The sequence below is a fragment of the Chelonia mydas genome, chromosome 21 (assembly GCF_015237465.2).
Source record: "Chelonia mydas isolate rCheMyd1 chromosome 21, rCheMyd1.pri.v2, whole genome shotgun sequence".
Classification (NCBI taxonomy): domain Eukaryota; kingdom Metazoa; phylum Chordata; order Testudines; family Cheloniidae; genus Chelonia; species Chelonia mydas.
In genome coordinates, this window is record NC_051261.2 from 4,882,894 (window position 1) to 4,900,531 (window position 17,638).

At 42.0% G+C, this 17,638-nt stretch overlaps 1 protein-coding gene and 1 long non-coding RNA gene across 3 annotated transcripts in view; both read left to right on the plus strand.

Annotated features, from left to right (window-relative positions):
• Positions 1–447: 447 nt before the first annotated feature.
• Positions 448–1,926, plus strand: LOC122463447. Its single transcript, XR_006286843.1, has 2 exons — positions 448–1,581; positions 1,718–1,926. It is a non-coding gene; the product is annotated as an uncharacterized LOC122463447 (long non-coding RNA).
• A 5,644-nt stretch (positions 1,927–7,570) lies between these two features.
• The window catches only part of CD34 (CD34 molecule), a 32,181-nt gene continuing 22,113 nt past the window's right edge, over positions 7,571–17,638 (plus strand). Inside the window, exon 1 of one of the 2 annotated variants that reach the window (XM_007071327.4) lies at positions 7,571–7,886. In XM_007071327.4, coding sequence (XP_007071389.2) covers positions 7,808–7,886 — 79 coding nt within the window. In that variant the 5' untranslated portion in view covers positions 7,571–7,807. Of the gene's footprint in view, positions 7,887–17,204; positions 17,416–17,638 lie in introns of those variants that run through there. The other variant, XM_043533513.1, reaches the window with a different exon arrangement.

Sequence of the window (17,638 nt, forward strand, 5' to 3'; positions counted from 1 at the left end):
TCTCCCTCTTAAGCCCGTGGGGCCTTTCCGTGCCTGTGGCTGAGGGACCCCCCTTTAAGAAGGGTAGTGGTCTCTCTGTGCCTTTCAGCTCTTTAGGAGCTAGGCTTTGAAATGCCCTGTGCCGTTGACCTCTCCCTGTAAGAAGGGTTCAGGTCTCCCCTTTCTAGTACTGTTTTGGGCCGCAGGCACTTGCTGGGCAAAGAGAACCCCCTCTACTGAGGGAATGGAGGTTTCTCCCTTTCTCCACTCTAAAAGGGTTTAGCCAAGGCTTAAGGACCGCCCTGTAAGGAGGGTTTGGGTCTCCTTTGCCATGCTGCTTTCGCCACAGGTCACTTTGACATGCCAGGCAAAATGACCGCCCTGTAAATAGGGTGTAAGGTCTTCTTCTCCCTCTCCCTCTTAAGCCCGTGGGGCCTTTCCGTGCCTGTGGCTGAGGGACCCCCTTTTAAGAAGGGTTGAGCGTCTCTTTTCTCTTTGTCCTCGTAAACTGCCCTAGTAATGATTTCGACTTGGCTTTTTTGAAATTTGCAGTCAAATCCTATTTGTGACCGCTTGAATTGAAGCCGGGGTCCGATGAAACATGGTGTGGCGAAGGGGCGGCTGTAAGGGGATGGTGGAGGCCGTGATAAATTCGACCCTTTTTTGAAAAAAGCCAAGAAACCCCCCAAAACAATCCAAATCTTTCCAGGTCTGGAAATGAACAGGTGAGGTGCGGGGCTCCTTTCAGCTCCTCACTTCCACGTAATCTTTCCTCATTTCCTTTTGCCTTGTCCAATTGACACTGTCCCACCAACCTCAGCTTTGACCCTCTGTTTCCTGTGCAGAATAAAACATACTGCTGGCTGTAGTAGTGTTCCTTGTCTTGATTGGCAAAGGTCCCTACGTGGTGTCCCAATTCCAGGCCTTTGGTCTCTTTGCTGGTAGAGTGAGGCTATATTTTTGGACTGTCTTTGAGGTGATTGAAAGAGCTGTCCTTCCTGACAGCTCTTTGGTGATCTGGTGACATAGGTACACGTGTCGTGGTGTTAGATCTTGCACGTGGGTGCACCTAACCCTACTAACAGGACTGAGTAAGAAGTAAGGGATGTCTGTTTTGGAAAAGGGCAGGGGGTTCAAAGTTGGAATGTTCTTGGTGGGGTAGACAGGTAAGTCGGGAAGGGTGTTGGTGAGGGATGGAGGATTCCTTGGTCATGGGAGGTTCCCTTACCTGTTCATTTCCAGACCTTTTCACGTCTGTGACTCCTTTCCCCTTCTTTCAAGGAAGTAGGATTTTTGTGAAGGAAGGGTGACCGCCCTGTAATCGGGGTTCGGGTCGCTTTCCTTTCCCCCTCTTTGCATTGGCCCTCTTCATGCCAAAGTGAGCTCCCTGTAACTAGGGTGTGCAACTTTCCCAAGCTTACTCGCCCATTTGAAAGCTAGTTATAGAAAGCAGCCTCTTTGGAGAGTTAGGGGTTTGTCCTTCTAGCTCTCCTGTCGCCGTGCCCTACTCACACGCACAACCAAGTCCAAACCGAGCGAACTCTGCATCCTGCTGGCCCTGACTGCTGCTGCTGCTGCAAGGTTTCCTGCTCTATGCCACAGGTTGGTGCCGAAGACTGGGAGTTGGGCTAATTTCAAGGAAGGGCCTTGTCCATTTAATCTGAACAGCTTTGATAGTTACGTGTACGGAGCTCACGCCTCACCACGCTTCTCCCCTTCTCTCTCTCTCTCTCTCTAGTAACTCAGAAGAGAAAACGGAGAAGAGGACAGAAGTACCAAAGAAACGGCAGGAAAAGACAATGGAAGCAGAAGCCACAGAAAAGGGACACACACCTTGCACGCATGGGCCTCCCTGCAATGAGGACACGGGATTTCCACTTAAGCTTCATTCCCCCTTGAGGTGCCAGGTAAAAGGACCTCCCTGTAAACGGGGATCAAGGTCCACCCCTTCCCAGCAAAAAGGCTTGAGGTGTCCGTTTGGTAGCTAAGGCTGAGGGACCCCCCTTTAAGAAGGGTAGCGGTCTCTCTGTGCCTTTCAGCTCTTTAGGAGCTAGGCTTTGAAATGCCCTGTGCCGTTGACCTCTCCCTGTAAGAAGGGTTCAGGTCTCCCCTTTCTAGACTGTTTTGGGCCGCTGGCACTTGCTGGGCAAAGAGACCACCCTCTCCTGAGGGAATGGAGGTCTCTCCTTTTCAGCGCTTTAGCATCTGGCCCGTTGTAATGCCCCTGGCTTGAGGACCACCCTGTAAGGAGGGTTTGGGTCTCCTTTGCCATGCTGCTTTTGCCACAGGTCACTTTGACATGCCAGGCAAAATGACCGCCCTGTAAATAGGGTGTAAGGTCTTCTCTCTCTCCATCTTAAGCCAGTGGGGCCTTTCCATGCCTGTGGCTGAGGGACCCCCCTTTAAGAAGGGTAGCGGTCTCTCTGTGCCTTTCAGCTCTTTAGGAGCTAGGCTCTGAAATGCCCTGTGCCGTTGACCTCTCCCTGTAAGAAGGGTTCAGGTCTCCCCTTTCTAGACTGTTTTGGGCCGCTGGCACTTGCTGGGCAAAGAGACCACCCTCTCCTGAGGGAATGGAGGTCTCTCCTTTTCAGCGCTTTAGCCTCTGGCCCGTTGTAATGTGGTGCCGAAGACTGGGAGTTGGGCTAATTTCAAGTTGGGGTTTTGTGGAAATGAAATTTCCTGGCTCAATGCTTTTAGTTACCATCACCCTAATCTTTTCTCTACTTTATGGCATTCTTCCAGTCACTTTAAATCACAAGTGTTTTCAGATGTAGTAATGTATCCCCGTCAATCCAGAGTGAGCTCTGGGACTGGAGTTCTTCTTTTGCTATTATCTTGCCTGGCTGTGAATTCTCTGTAACCAGTCTTGATACTTGTTTATTTGGTAGCTAATGTATTTGAAGGGGATGCTTTGCAGGGGGTTTTATTTTCCCTGTCAGCCACAGTGATGCTTGTCCGAATAGTCTTTTTTAGGGTCACGGTACATTCAGTTGACTCTAATATTGTGGCTAATGAGAGAAGATGAATGCATAACTCAAAAGACTCCACCGTTGTCTGTATAGTGTACAATGAAGAGTGAATTAATAAAGGAGAGCATAAAATTTCTCAGGACATCTTTGTCATGTGGTTTCAACATCAAATTGTGTCTTCTTTTATGTTGTTTGAGTGCATAATTGCAATGCATCTCACTTTCTGTTCCTTCCTACTGTTTGTAACTCACTTTTTGCCTGTCACACTAGATTTCAAACTGTTCAGGGCAGTTACCACATATTATTTTGTACAGCTTGTTCCGTTATCCTCTATGTCCATGCGGACATTAGCAGAAAATAGAAATGAAAACAGAACATGTAAACTTATTTTATGTAGAAGTTGGAATCTGCAAATGCCAATGTATTTCCTGAGCTCCATCAGCAGACAATTTTATGTATCTAGAAATAGGTTAGTTGGACACTTTGAAATAGCAATCATGAAATCCAACTCCTTCAGATAAATAAGTATTTTCTGTTTACTAACTAAAAGAGAGTATGAAAAACAGCAGGAAAAATACTTTCCATTGATCTGAACTTCCAGATTGCTTCTTTTATTATTGTTTTGTGTGTTGAGGAAATGTTCAGCCCAGGTTATAATTATGGAGGCTTGCTCAGTGGATTCATTTTTTAAGAGGAGATGGTCCCAAATCAAACTCCTTTATCTGTGCAATTCCCTGATTTGGGGAGAGTTTGAATTCTTATCCAGATCTAAAAACATTTACGATAGTCCTAGCTATAGAATGAGCCAAACCGTGCCCTAAATTTGAGCACACGGATATCTGTTAAGCTTGGATTTGAACATTGCAGTTCAGGCTAATTTCTTATTTTAATAAAACCAGTTCACTGCCTTCCTTCTTAAAATAAGACTTAGCACTTCTATAGACCTTTTTACTCCTTCACTCCCAGTATACTTTGCAAAGGGTTAGTGATGTAAGGTCCAGCTTGAGGGGTTAAGTGTGTGTATATATTTGTAAGCTATAGTTTTCTGGGTTATTTTATGGCCTTTTTATCACAGCTGTACAGCTGTGTCAGCTAACTTTTTAAAAAATGTTAAAACAACATAAAAGGAGCCTATATATAAAACTTGGATCAAATCTGTTAACAGATGTTTCCTTCCCAGAGACATTTTTCTGTCCTAAATTAAAAATAAAAGCCACTTCAATTTTATCATACCAGTAAACGGATATAATTAAAACTAGGGCTGTCAAGTGATTAAAAAAATTAATTGCGATTAATCGTGCTGTTAAACAATAATATAATACCATTTATTTAAATATTTTGGGATGTTTTCTACATTTTCTACCATGTCAAACTTTAGAGCCGACGAGTCCAATCAGTCCTACTTCTTGTTCAGCCAATCGCTCAAACAGGTTTGTTTACGTTTGCAGAAGATAATGCACAATGTCACCTGAAAGTGAGAACAGGCATTTGCATGGCACTGCTGTAGCCGGTAATGCAAGATATTTACATGCCAGATGCGCTAAATATTTTGTCCCTTGATGCTTCAACCAGCATTCCAGAGGATATGCATCCATGCTGATGACGGGTTCTGCTTGATAACAATCCAGAGCAGTGCCGACCGACGCATGTTCATTTTCATAATGTGAATCAGATGCCACCTGTAGAAGGTTGATTTTGTTTTTTGGTTTTTAGGATTTTGTAGTTTCTGCATCAGAGTGTTGTTCTTTTAAGACTTCTGAAAACATGCTCTACACTTCATCCCTCTCAGATTTTGGAAGGCACTTCAGATTCTTAAATCTTGGGTCGAGTGCCGTAGCTATCTTTAGAAATTTCACATTGGTATCTTTTCTGCATTTTGTCAAATTTGCAGTGAAAGTGTTCTTAAAACGAACAACATGTGCTGGGTCATCATCCGAGATGGCTATAACATGAACTATATGGCAGAATGAGGGTAAAGCAGAGCAGGAGACATACAATTCTCTTCCAAGGAGTTCAGTCACAAATTCAATTAACGCATTATATTTTAACAAGCGCCATCAGCATGGAAGCATGTCCTCTGGAACGATGGCCAAAGCTTGAAGAGGCATATGAATCTGTAGCGCATTTGGCAGATAAATATCTTGTGATGCTAGCTACAACAGTGTCATGCAAACACCCGTTCTCACTTTCAGGTGACATTGTAAATAAGAAGCGGGCAGCATTACCTCCCATAAATGTAAACAAACTTGTTTCTCTTAGCGATTGGCTGAACAAGAAGTAGGACTTGTAGGCTCTAAAGTTTTACATTGTTTTGTTTTTGAGTGCAGTTATGTAACAAAAAAAATCTACATTTGTAAGTTGCACTTTCATGATAAAGAGATTGCATGACAGTACTTGTATGAGGTTAATTAAAAAATACTATTTCTTTTGTTTATAATTTTTACAGTGCAAATATTTGTAATAAAAATAATATAAAGTGAGCACTGTACACTTTGTATTCTGTGATGTAACTGAAATTGATATATTTGAAAATGTAGAAAAACATCCAAAAATATTTAATAAATTTCAATTGGTATTCTATTGTTTAACAGCACGATTAATTTTTTTAATTGCGATTAATTTTTTGAGTTAATTGTGTGAGTTAATTGCGATTAATTGACAGCCCTAATTAAAACACAATCTACTGAGGGATTTCGTTTTGCATGATACTTCCATAACAGGTGTGTTTTCTTAATGCTTATAACAGTCTGCAACACGACTATATTTTCATTTGGGGCGGGGTGGGCAGATATGGCAGTAGGGTGTCCGGGAGCAGAACAGGAATGAAAGGCATCCGAATGGAAAATATTAGATTGGGGAGGGTGCCTTTATTATTCTCACTCTCTCCCCTCTTTATTTTGCTGTACATCCTGTTAGGTAGGCATCTTGCTGAGACTGACTTCTTTGGTAAAATAAATGTTGTTTTTTAAATATAGCATCAAAAACAAAAATTAAGGTCAATTCAGTGTTTACTTTTTCAGCTGCTTTGTCACACTGAACGGAACATATATTTCTTTATCTTCCATACTGACGTTTTTAAAGTTGTTGTTTGCACACCCACAAATAGAAAAGCCAGGCAACAGTAGTTTTTTTCTTATATTGTTAAGATTTATAATATTAAAGGAACAATTTGTACCTTTACAAATCTTGACAAATCTCCATATTGCGCTCTAGGGTCTAGTGCCTCAGTCTGCTCCATTGATTCTGATAGATTTACTTTTGATTCTCACCAATGTGACGTCAGAACAATATATAGCACTTACGGAGTGGTTTTTTACCTGAGGATCTCAAAGTTCCTTACAAACGGAGTGAATTGTTATTGTCAGTTTACAGGTGAGGAAACTGAGTCAGAGTTTAAGTGACTTAGTGAAGATCAAAACGTTAGTGACATAGCTAGGACCAGAACTCTGGTTTGTGGCTTCAGTCGAGTTCACCATCCACAGGATGACTATGAGAGCAGCCTGTCAAGCTTATGGATTGTATATTCTCAGAACAAAATTCCCAAACTGATCTGGTGTGTGTGTGTTGTTGATCCACTGAGAGAGTTTGTTGGTCAAAAGGTGGTGACTCTCATTCTTCCACCTACTAAAATTCATCAAGGCAGCTAAAAGTACAGTAAATACTTTCCTAATGCTAAATTTCTTCCGAAGTAGAACTAGTTACCACAGACAGGTAGGGGAGTAGTGCTGGAGGGGGTGCAGCGCAATCATGACTGGGAAGGAAGGTGTCTGTGAGATTCTCTGTTAAGATGTAACCCTTATTTTGAAAAATGGGAGGTCTCTTGTTCTAAGGTTATTTTTTGCTGTGAAGGAAAGGAAAATAAAAGCTGAACAGAGAAGAATAGGCAACAGAGAAAATGGGCAGGAAAAAGCAACCTGCCCTCCATCTGAATTGAAAGGAGTAAGGAGGGGATTAACTTGACTGATGTAAGACATCCTTTTCCCTGACTGTGTTAAATCATTCTTGCTAGAAATGACTTGTCCCTGGGTCTCATTAGGCTACCAGCAAAAACCAAATATTTGGCCTTTAGAATTTACCAATTTGCATCTTTAGCTGCATTTGTTACCAACAGAAGTGAGCTGCAGGAGGTTCCTTCTAGGCCTCCCTCCAAGGCTTTAGAACTTGTTTTTATCTATCAGTTACTCAGTCCCAATACTGACCATAAGTTTCAAAGCCCTTTCATCTGTGGACCATGTTCACTGCTGGCCTAAGTGAATTCCTGATTGAAGTAAACGGCATTCTTCTTATTTCAGTCAGTGGTGGGTTTGGCCCCTGGTTCATTCTTAATTTAATTACTCAAAAAATCCCAGATTCTAAAAGTTCAAAGTTCCTGCAATACTACCATACGGGGTGGGTGTGGGTGGATGTGTAATTTCACATTTTTATACGGCTTTTAAGTCTTATTAATTGAGGGTAAAACTACACAAACCATATTATGCTCACTTTCAGTGTAATGCAAATTGTACATCTCTCCATTTTTAAAGTGAAAGGAACCAGCTTCCATGAAAGAGTTAAGCATGTGTCATGTTTAAAAAAAAAAAAAAAAAAAAAAAGGATATAGGGGAGGGGAAAAAGTTAACAATGTGATAGTGAGATTGCTATGAAGTATTTAAAGCTAGATCAAGCTTTGGACAAACTCCATCTCATAATTTGGAACCACAAGCATAACCCGTGCAAGGGAATTCCACTGCACATGTTACTGGACTCAACGATTTGAACTAAAGGGGAGCCGCACACAGTCTCGACAGAGCTGCCGCAGAGCTTAAAAACCCAAGAGTACTAAAGTAATATCCAGTTTTGCTTGTAAATAATCAGCAGGGATGTTGTTACAGGGGAGTTTAAAAGCAACGAAGAAGAAGCAGCTTTTCTGGACAATGTTCTATGTTCTGAGCTTGATGGGTGAGTATTAAACATAAAAAGGCTACATTTATGGCTACTAAATGCATTAAGCACAAAATGGGGGGGGGGGGGGGGTGGATAATGCACAGGGAAATACCTCTCTGTACTACTGCTCCTTGGATAGCAGGGTAGGGAAAAGAGTGAGTGTACTATAAGTGTAATATAATGTATGTTCAATAAAATTGGAGCAGACTTACGTGGAGAGCATTATATTGAGGACATTATAGGCAGAGGAAGGACACTTCCCCAATCCAGCTTCTCCAAAACAGCCAAAAATGAGTGTTCTGAACAGGAATTATTACAGCTTTAAGCAGAGTTGGGAACCAAGATATGAAAGCATCCCATTAGAAACCATGTTATAAGGAAGACGTAAATGTACGGAGTACCTCTAATGAATATGTATCATTTGTTGCTCTGCATTAGCCTAAAAGGACAGAGGTTTCTAATTTGTGGTGATAATTTTATAGGAATTAAACACTTATTTAAAAAATAAGTGTAACCAAAACACCTGGTGGTATAAAAAATCTGCCCACTTCCAAAAAAAACCTTTGCTTCCTCAGATGAACTCCCTGTGACTATGGGGAATCCTCCACCCACCTTAATTCCACAAGTAACACTCAGCACGAGGGCGGGTGGGGTGGGAAAGAGAGAAATTCTAAGGATTTTTGGTCTGTAGGTTTTTTGTTTTGTGTAGGGTGTTTTGTTTGTTGGGCTTTAGTTTTTGTTTAAGCAATATTTAACTTTTTGATTAGATTTTCATGTATTTAATCTAAAACCAAGAATCTTAATACTAATGAAGATTGGTGTAATAAATTTTAAGGGGACTTTTTTGTCTGAATATTCTATATGCTGTATTAGAATAACATCCAAGACCCTGTAGGTATCCAACCTACTTTATTCATGAAATGTGAGATAGTCGATCCTCTGAAATAAGCAGTTACATTGTGCTCTTCTGTCTCTTGTTTCATTGCTAATATTTCAAAAAGGATCAAGTTCATGCCTCTATCAAGCTGGCATGATGTATTCATAGACTCATAGATATTTAGGTCACAAGGGACCATTATGATCATCTAGTCTGACCTCCTGCACAACACAGGCCACAGAATTGTTCATCTGAGCCATTTCATCTCACCCTCTAATAGGCACTTACAGAAAGCGCAGTACGAAGAAGCCTTTAAAGTGTGTTTCAGCATTGTATGACTGAGGTCTGTGGTAAGCAAGGCTTTTGTGCAACAGCATTTGTCTGGCATTAGAAATCTGAGTCACTTGTGAGATGAAAAAAGGTAAAGGCAAAATTATCACGTGATAGGGTTTGGGAGGGTGGGGGGTGATACTTTTTTATTTTGTACCTGTAATGGACTTTGAGAGAAAATGCACATACTGTAAAATGTGATACCTTTCATTAACCAAGCCAATACTCTGCACTTGTACAGCATATTGCAATGCTTTGCACACAGTTAATTAGTTTCCCACATGTCTGGTTGGTTGGTCTTGCCCACATACTGATGGTCATATTTGGGGTCAAGAAGGACTTTTTCCCCAAATCAGATTAACAGAGACCCTGGGGGTGGTTTGCCTTCCTCTGCAACATGGGGCATGGGTCACTTGCTGATTTCAAACTAGAGTAAAGGGTGGATTCTCTGTAATATGAAGTCTTTAAATCAAGATTTGAGGGCTTCAGTGACTCAGCCAGTGACTGTGGGCCCACTACTACAAGAATAGGGGTGTAAGATTCTACGGCCAGAGATCAGACTAGATGATGGTGCCTTCTGGCCTTCAAGTCTGTAAGTTTCTGAACACCCCAGTGAGGTAGAGAAGTATTATTTCCATTCCATGTAAGGGTAAAATAAAGCATTTTTAAAATTAAGGGCATGATTTTTAGAGGTTCTGAATACCTGCGTTTCTCATTGACTTCTGTTGCAGCTGAGAGTGCCTAGCACCTGTGAAAATAAGTCCCTAGGTGACATGTCTCAAGGTTCCACAGTGAATCAGTTATACAGGTGAAAACAGAACCCAGGAGTTCTATATCCTAGTTACTTACCTTAGTCCATAGACAATGCTGCCTTTTTGGTGGCTTCTAGTACATGAGCTTTTTCAGATGTCAGCTTTTTCAGGTGTCCACAAACTAGAAGAATATATAAACTCAGTGTCATGATATTAAAAACCAGGTACTGCAAAGGAAGTGGTGCTGGCTATCAATTTTCAAGCATCTAAGCGGAGGCTCTATTGCACATCTCTTAATTCTACGAGTTGTTCTCCCTTCCTCCTTTTTTAGCCCTTCTATTCACAATAAGCTGCTCCTAAGGCCTTATTTTCATTCAGGAAGACTTATAGCAGGTGCTGTGCAAAATTTGGTCATTTGCAGGGATTCATACAAACAAACCTTTTTGGTCAGGAGGAGATAAAGGTCTGGGAATCTGTGACAGGTTGTTACCCCCGGGATGCAGTCTGGGAGCTGCTGGAACCATTGTGCCCCCTAACAATGTAGCTGTGCTGATCTCTCTCTCACACTGCTCTGCTGGTGATTCAGCCAGCCTCTCCAGGTCCTGTTATCACCCAAAATGACAGCAGGTGGCACCATACACCCAACTGAGTTACCTGAATGCCTTCCTAAGCCTCTCATAGATTCATAACGGAGCACAACAATTTCCCAGCTCCCCAGGCTAGCACCCCTGCTGGAGTATAAACCCAGAATGAGTTTGCATTGCACAGGGATCTGTGCAATGCAAGTTCATTAATATAGTACACTTCCCCCTTGATATGGGAAAGATATGCAAAACCAGCCTGTGTTAATCAAGCTGAGATTTTCCCAGACACTTCACTTAAAGACACACTGGTTAAGATAAAACATAAAACAAGTTTATTAACTACAGAAAGATAGATTAGAAGTGATTTATAAGTGATATCAAACAGATCAAAGCAGATTATCTATCAAATAAACAAAAATGCAAACTAAGCCTAATATACTAGATAGATAAGCAATTTGAATTTGCAGTCTCTCACCCTGACTGATGATACAAGCAGTCCACCAAATTTCCATACACAGGCTAGAAATCCCATTAACCTGGGACCAGCACTTTCCCCAGTTCAGTCTTTGATCCTTAGATCCTTAGATGTTTCCAGGAGTTCTCTTGTGTGGAGAGTGAAGCCAAGAAGTGATGTCACTCCCCACCTTATATAGTTTTTCCATACGGTGGGAACCCTTTGTTCCAAGCTAAATTCCCAGCCCAGCTTGTGGAAAAATACAGGTACCAAAATGGAGTTCAGTTTTATGTGGTCTGGTTGCATGCCTTGTTGAGTCATAGCATCCATTACTCATGGCTGAAATGCTCCTGTTGAGGACAAACCTTTTCCACGGTCAATTGTCTTTGCTGATGGGCCATTAGCACTGTCTAGCTTCTTCATTGTTGTACCTGAAAGGCTAGCTATGGGTGTTTTCAACTTCACCACATCTTTCAGTAACACATACATAGCAAAACTCTAGAACTTCACGTACAGTGATAACACATACAATCCAACAGGATATTAATGTTCAAGAGATCAAGACTTTTAGAATACCACCTTACAAGGCATACCTTGTATAAGATGCCACATAATTATATCATAATCATATTACTAGGGCGTGGCGTGCAGAGTATCACAGAACCCATCAAGTTTCAGAGTAACAGCCGTGTTAGTCTGTATTCGCAAAAAGAAAAGGAGTACTTGTGGCACCTTAGAGACTAACCAATTTATTTGAGCATAGGCTTTCATGAGCTACAGCTCACTTCATTGGATGCATACTGTGGAAAGTGTAGAAGATCTTTTTATACACAAAAAGCATGAAAAAATACCTCCCCCCACCCCACTCTCCTGCTGGTAATAGCTTATCTAAAGTGATCACTCTCCTTACAATGTGTATGATAATCAAGTTGGGCCATTTCCAGCACAAATCCAGGTTTTCTTCCACCCCCCACCCCCACCCCCACACAAACCCACTCTCCTGTTGGTAATAGCTTATCTAAAGTGACCACTCTCCTTACAATGTCTATGATAATCAAGGTGGGCCATTTCCAGCACAAATCCAGGGTTTAACAAGAACGTCTGGGGAGGGGAGTAGGAAAAAACAAGGGGAAATAGGTTACCTTGCATAATGACTAAGCCACTCCCAGTCTCTGTTCAAGCCTAAGTTAATTGTATCCAATTTGAAAATGAATTCCAATTCAGCAGTCTCTCGCTGGAGTCTGGATTTGAAGTTTTTTTGTTGTAATATCGCAACTTTCATGTCTGTAATCGCATGACCAGAGAGATTGAAGTGTTCTCCGACTGGTTTATGAATGTTATAATTCTTGACATCTGATTTGTGTCCATTTATTCTTTTACGTAGAGACTGTCCAGTTTGACCAATGTACATGGCAGAGGGGCATTGCTGGCACATGATGGCATATATCACATTGGTGGATGTGCAGGTGAACGAGCCTCTGATAATGTGGCTGATGTTATTAGGCCCTGTGATGGTGTCCCCTGAATAGATATGTGGGCACAGTTGGCAACGGCCTTTGCTGCAAGGATAGGTTCCTGGGTTAGTGGTTCTGTTGTGTGGTATATGGTTGCTGGTGAGTATTTGCAGAAGTCACCTACTACAGGACAGCCTAACAAAGAAAATAACAGAACGCCACTAGCCGTCACCTTCAGCCCCTAACTATAACCCCTCCAACGCATTATTAAGGATCTACAACCTATCCTGGAGGATGACCCAACACTCTCACAAATCTTGGGAGACAGGCCAGTCCTTGCCTACAGACAGCCCCCCAACCTGAAGCAAATACTCACCAGCAACCACATACCACACAACAGAACCACTAACCCAGGAACCTATCCTTGCAACAAAGCCCGTTGCCAACTGTGCCCACATATCTATTCAGGGGACACCATCACAGGGCCTAATAACATCAGCCACACTATCAGAGGCTCGTTCACCTGCACATCCACCAATGTGATATATGCCATCATGTGCCAGCAATGCCCCTCTGCCATGTACATTGGTCAAACTGGACAGTCTCTACGTAAAAGAATAAATGGACACAAATCAGATGTCAAGAATTATAACATTCATAAACCAGTCGGAGAACACTTCAATCTCTCTGGTCACGCGATTACAGACATGAAAGTTGCGATATTACAACAGAAAAACTTCAAATCCAGACTCCAGCGAGAGACTGCTGAATTGGAATTCATTTTCAAATTGGATACAATTAACTTAGGCTTGAATAGAGACTGGGAGTGGCTTAGTCATTATGCAAGGTAACCTATTTCCCCTTGTTTTTTCCTACCCCCCCCCCCACCCCAGACGTTCTTGTTAAACCCTGGATTTGTGCTGGAAATGGCCCAACTTGATTATCATACACATTGTAAGGACAGTGATCACTTTAGATAAGCTATTACCAGCAGGAGAGTGGGGTGGGGGGAGGTATTTTTTCATGCTTTGTGTGTATAAAAAGATCTTCTACACTTTCCACAGTATGCATCCGATGAAGTGAGCTGTAGCTCACGAAAGCTTATGCTCAAATAAATTGGTTATTTATCTAAGGTGCCACAAGAACCCATCAAGTTTTAATTTCATTTTGGGGATTGAACAAATCCCAGAACACCTGGCTTGGGGTCAAACTCATCCAATTTCACTTTTTCTACCTGAGATTCAGGCCCGAGCCCATTCCAAACTTGCCCAACCTCTCAGTGAAATTTGCCCAAGTTCTAGCGTTGCAATAAAATCACAAACCATGTGAAAAGTTTATGCCCAGATGCACTGACAGAATTCTCCAAAACCACTCTATTGTGTACCATGGATCAGTCAGCAAAGGGTCTCTAGGAGTCAGTGCCAGGCAGCCTCTAGCCAAGTCACCCATAGTCCACAGTTAAGCTAATCTCTCTTCCCTGGAAATGGATAGTAACTCTAGAGACCCTGTCTGTCTTGCCCAGCACCACAGACTAGTTATTACTAGTTTCTTATCTCTTCGTGCATTGCAGCAGGATCTTTACCAAAGAGAGAGAATTGAGATTTGGTACCATAATATCTATGAAATCATCAACTGAGAGTGAAACAATTCACATATTCTTTAGAATAAGAACACTGTAACTTCAATTGTGCATTTACAGCTGAGCATGCTCTTGCACCTATGTGCATATAATGCAGAACTGATGTTGTTCCAATGGGCCAGATAAGTACCTAGGTTGATTAACGGGAGAGAGAAAGACACACCTTTGATAGGTGCTGTACTGATGTGAAGGTGCTTATTCCATTAGAAGATGTTCCATCACCTTGTTTCCTGGTCTGCTATGGTGCTGGAATAGGATTGTTCCCAACTTGTTTAAACTCACATTCATTAAGGAAGGAACAATTTGTCTGTCATGTCATAGTTAAGTGTAGGTCCTTGCATAGTGCTGAGGACCTGCAACTTGACACTAACCTCTGAGCCATAGGTGTTCAGCACCTCTTGGGGTCACGACCCAGCTCAGATGCACAACTTTAATGCAAACATCTCCTAAGCAATTTCCTTGCTGATCTCTCCCTTGGCTTTTAATCTTGTTTCTCAGCAACGTTTCTCCACTTCCGTGCTAGACAATAGAAGGATGCCTTTCAAGAGCTATGTATAAATTGGCTTATATAGCAAGCTAAGAATTCCCTCTTTCCCATTGACATATAGTAAGTGAAAACAGAGCAGCTTTATGCTGTTCCAAAGGAAAATTTGTTGACCCATCTTTTCAGACTCTGAAGTAAGATTAGAATAGGTTCAGGGTAAATGTTAAACTATAATTTAGATTTATTCCTATAACAATTTATAGTCTTTCCAAGAACTACTTTTCATACATTTTAGATATTGTACTTAGGGTTCTATTCCTGGCTCTGCCATTAACCTGTTTTGTTACCTTGAGCAAGTTATTTCACCTTGATGTTCAGATTCCCTATTTGTAAAATGGGGATAATGATACCTTTTTGCAAAGTGTGTGACGTTTATGCATGAAAAGCACTATATAAGAGCTAAGTAATACTATTGTGAGCTGATTGTCGGCAGCTGGGCTACATTTCATAGCTTAACTTGTTGGATGCATTCCCAGAACCACGTCAGCCCATGGAGTTTTAAAACCTTTGAACCACACCGTCTGAGCACTTTTGAAAATTAATCCCAAAGTGATTCGCCCATGGTCACAGAGTAGGCCCGTGGCAGAGGTAGGAATAGAACCCTTTTCTCTTGAGTCCCCACAAAACCATCTATCCTCTCATTTGAGCGTTTGCCTAAGGCTATGTCTACCCTACCGCGGTAAGTCGACCTACGTGAATAACGTAGCTGGAGTCGACGTACCTTCGGTTGAGTTACCACGGGGTCTACAGGAGAAATTCTCCCATTGACTTATCTTACTCTTCTCGTCGGAGTAGAGTACAGGGGCCGACTGGAGAGTGATCTGCTGTCGATTTGGCGGGTCTTCACTAGATGCACTAAATCGACCACCAGTGGATCGATCTCAGAGCATCGATTCCAGCTGTAGTGTAGACGTAGCCTTAGAGTCAGAAGTCAAAATGTCCCTTCCCCATAACGGTGTACAAGGGTGCTGTGCATCCCAGGAACTGTTGCATTTCAGCCGGTGCTGTATGTAAATATAACTTGGGATCTTTCTGAGTGAAAGCTTCTAAGTGGGAAATATTTGTCCACAATATCTACTTGGCCTTTCTGGTTTATTCTGAAGTGCTAAAACAACTGAGATATGTGCGTTTTAAAAATGATGGGGGGGGTTACTTTGGTTTGTACATTCCAGTTACACCATCAAATGGGTAGATCAGGAGATCACAATACAGTGCTGAATCACTAGAGATGGGCAAACCCGTTAGTTTAAAATAAAGACTTTTGCCTGGGACTTGAATCAAACCCAAACCAAACCTTTGTTGACATTTAGGAATGTTTCTGTATGCCAAGATTTAGCTCTAGGTAATTTTTACATGGCTACAATATTAACAGGAAGAATGACGACGTATATGTGCTAGAAAGTATGCACTACTGGTGGACAGTGCAGTGAATTGTCCTATTAGTGAATGTATTAAAACTTGTAGATGGTGCACTAGTGCAAGACCCTGTATGTATTTGTACCTCATGTAAACAATATGTGTTTGTACCTATGAATGTGGTGCTGCATCTCTATGCTTCATATGTCAACCTGTTTCTGCATGTGATCATCCTCAAGTACATATCCTTTTACCAAGATCCCGCAAAATAAAGCAGTTTAAGTGCTGAAAATTGGTGAGGCCAAGGAGGAACTGTAATTCAGGTTCAACTTCTTCTAGAAGGCTGATTGTTATAAGTATACAAGCCACAAGCATCATAGAAGCTGCCTGAGAAATCGGGATCCTGAGGTCAGTGGCTTATCTAAGAGCCAACTTAAGTCAGGCTACAAGACAAAGCAAAATCCCTCTTTACTGGCCCTGACTGAGCAGGGTTAAGTGTTGATTGTGTGACTCCACTCACAGCTGACTGCAGTGATGTAATGGTTTGAGTTGTTAACCCTCCTCCTTCCCACATTCTGTTTGCCCTTTCCTTTGTGTCATTCGTGACTGCAGATCCACACCCATATCCTGTCTGGGGCTGTGTGGAAAAGGGGAAAAAAAGGGAGGGCGGATTTTATTAGATATTTCCAGAGCAAAGGGAGCTCCACCCGCTTGAATTCCTGCCACATGGCTGGAGAGGACTAAAACTAGAGCTTCGTGAGTAACGTAGCTCAGAGTCCCAAAAGGTGCTGCTAATTGCAGCTGTTGGCTTAATGAAAGGCTAACACTGAAACCTGGCTCACACTGTTGTAGTTCTGTTCTGCCTGCCTTCTCCACTGCTTCCCCATTCCGACCAACACACCCGGTCCTGAATCACAGCCTACTGACACCCAATGCACCTACTGTACCTGTACACTTTGACTGCAGAAGTATAGTCTTAGAGTATGTCTACACTGCAATTAAAAGCCCGCGGCTGGGCCATGCCAGCTGACTCAGGCTCACAGGGCTCAAGCTAAGGGGCTGCTGAATTGAGGTGTAGACGTACCCTTAAAGGACTAGGAACTCCTAAGTGCTCATTTTGGTTCTGCCCTTGTGGCTTTAGCTGTGTGTTATTTAAGCTCTGCCTCGGTTTGTCTATCTGTAAAATTGGGCTAATACCTACCCTGCAAGGTTTTTGTAAGGATAAATTAGCTAATTGAAGTCAAAAGTATTAAAGCAGAGATGAATTTGACAAAATGATTGTCAAGTGATTTGAAGACGAGGTGTATTATATAAAGGCTAATTAGTACTGCCATCATAGAAGAGGCAGCTACTTCCACAGGTTGTACGTTAGTCATTGTGAAGATGCAGATGAGAGGACGAAAACCCTGTATTTAATTGCCTTATACTACAAAATGGGATACAAACTGCTGAGACTGCCCTGTGTTGATCTGAGTCTGTTCCTTTACTGTAAGGAGATGGGTATTGGGTAGGGTTGGGTAGCACTGGTGCAGAACTCAGGTATGGATGATGAAGGTAAGTCAATTAATTTTTGTTGTGTTTATGGTGTTGCTGGGTTATTTGATTTGATCTGGGATAAGTGCCAGGTCTGTTTATTAATTAGTTTTATCAGATTGTCAAGGATGTCCAAAGTACTGGGTGGATACTCTTTTGTTGTAGGGTAGTAAAAAGGTGAATAAAATAAATATTTGTGAAATTGTGTCCCCTACAACTAATTTGGAGGTGAATTCTCACACAG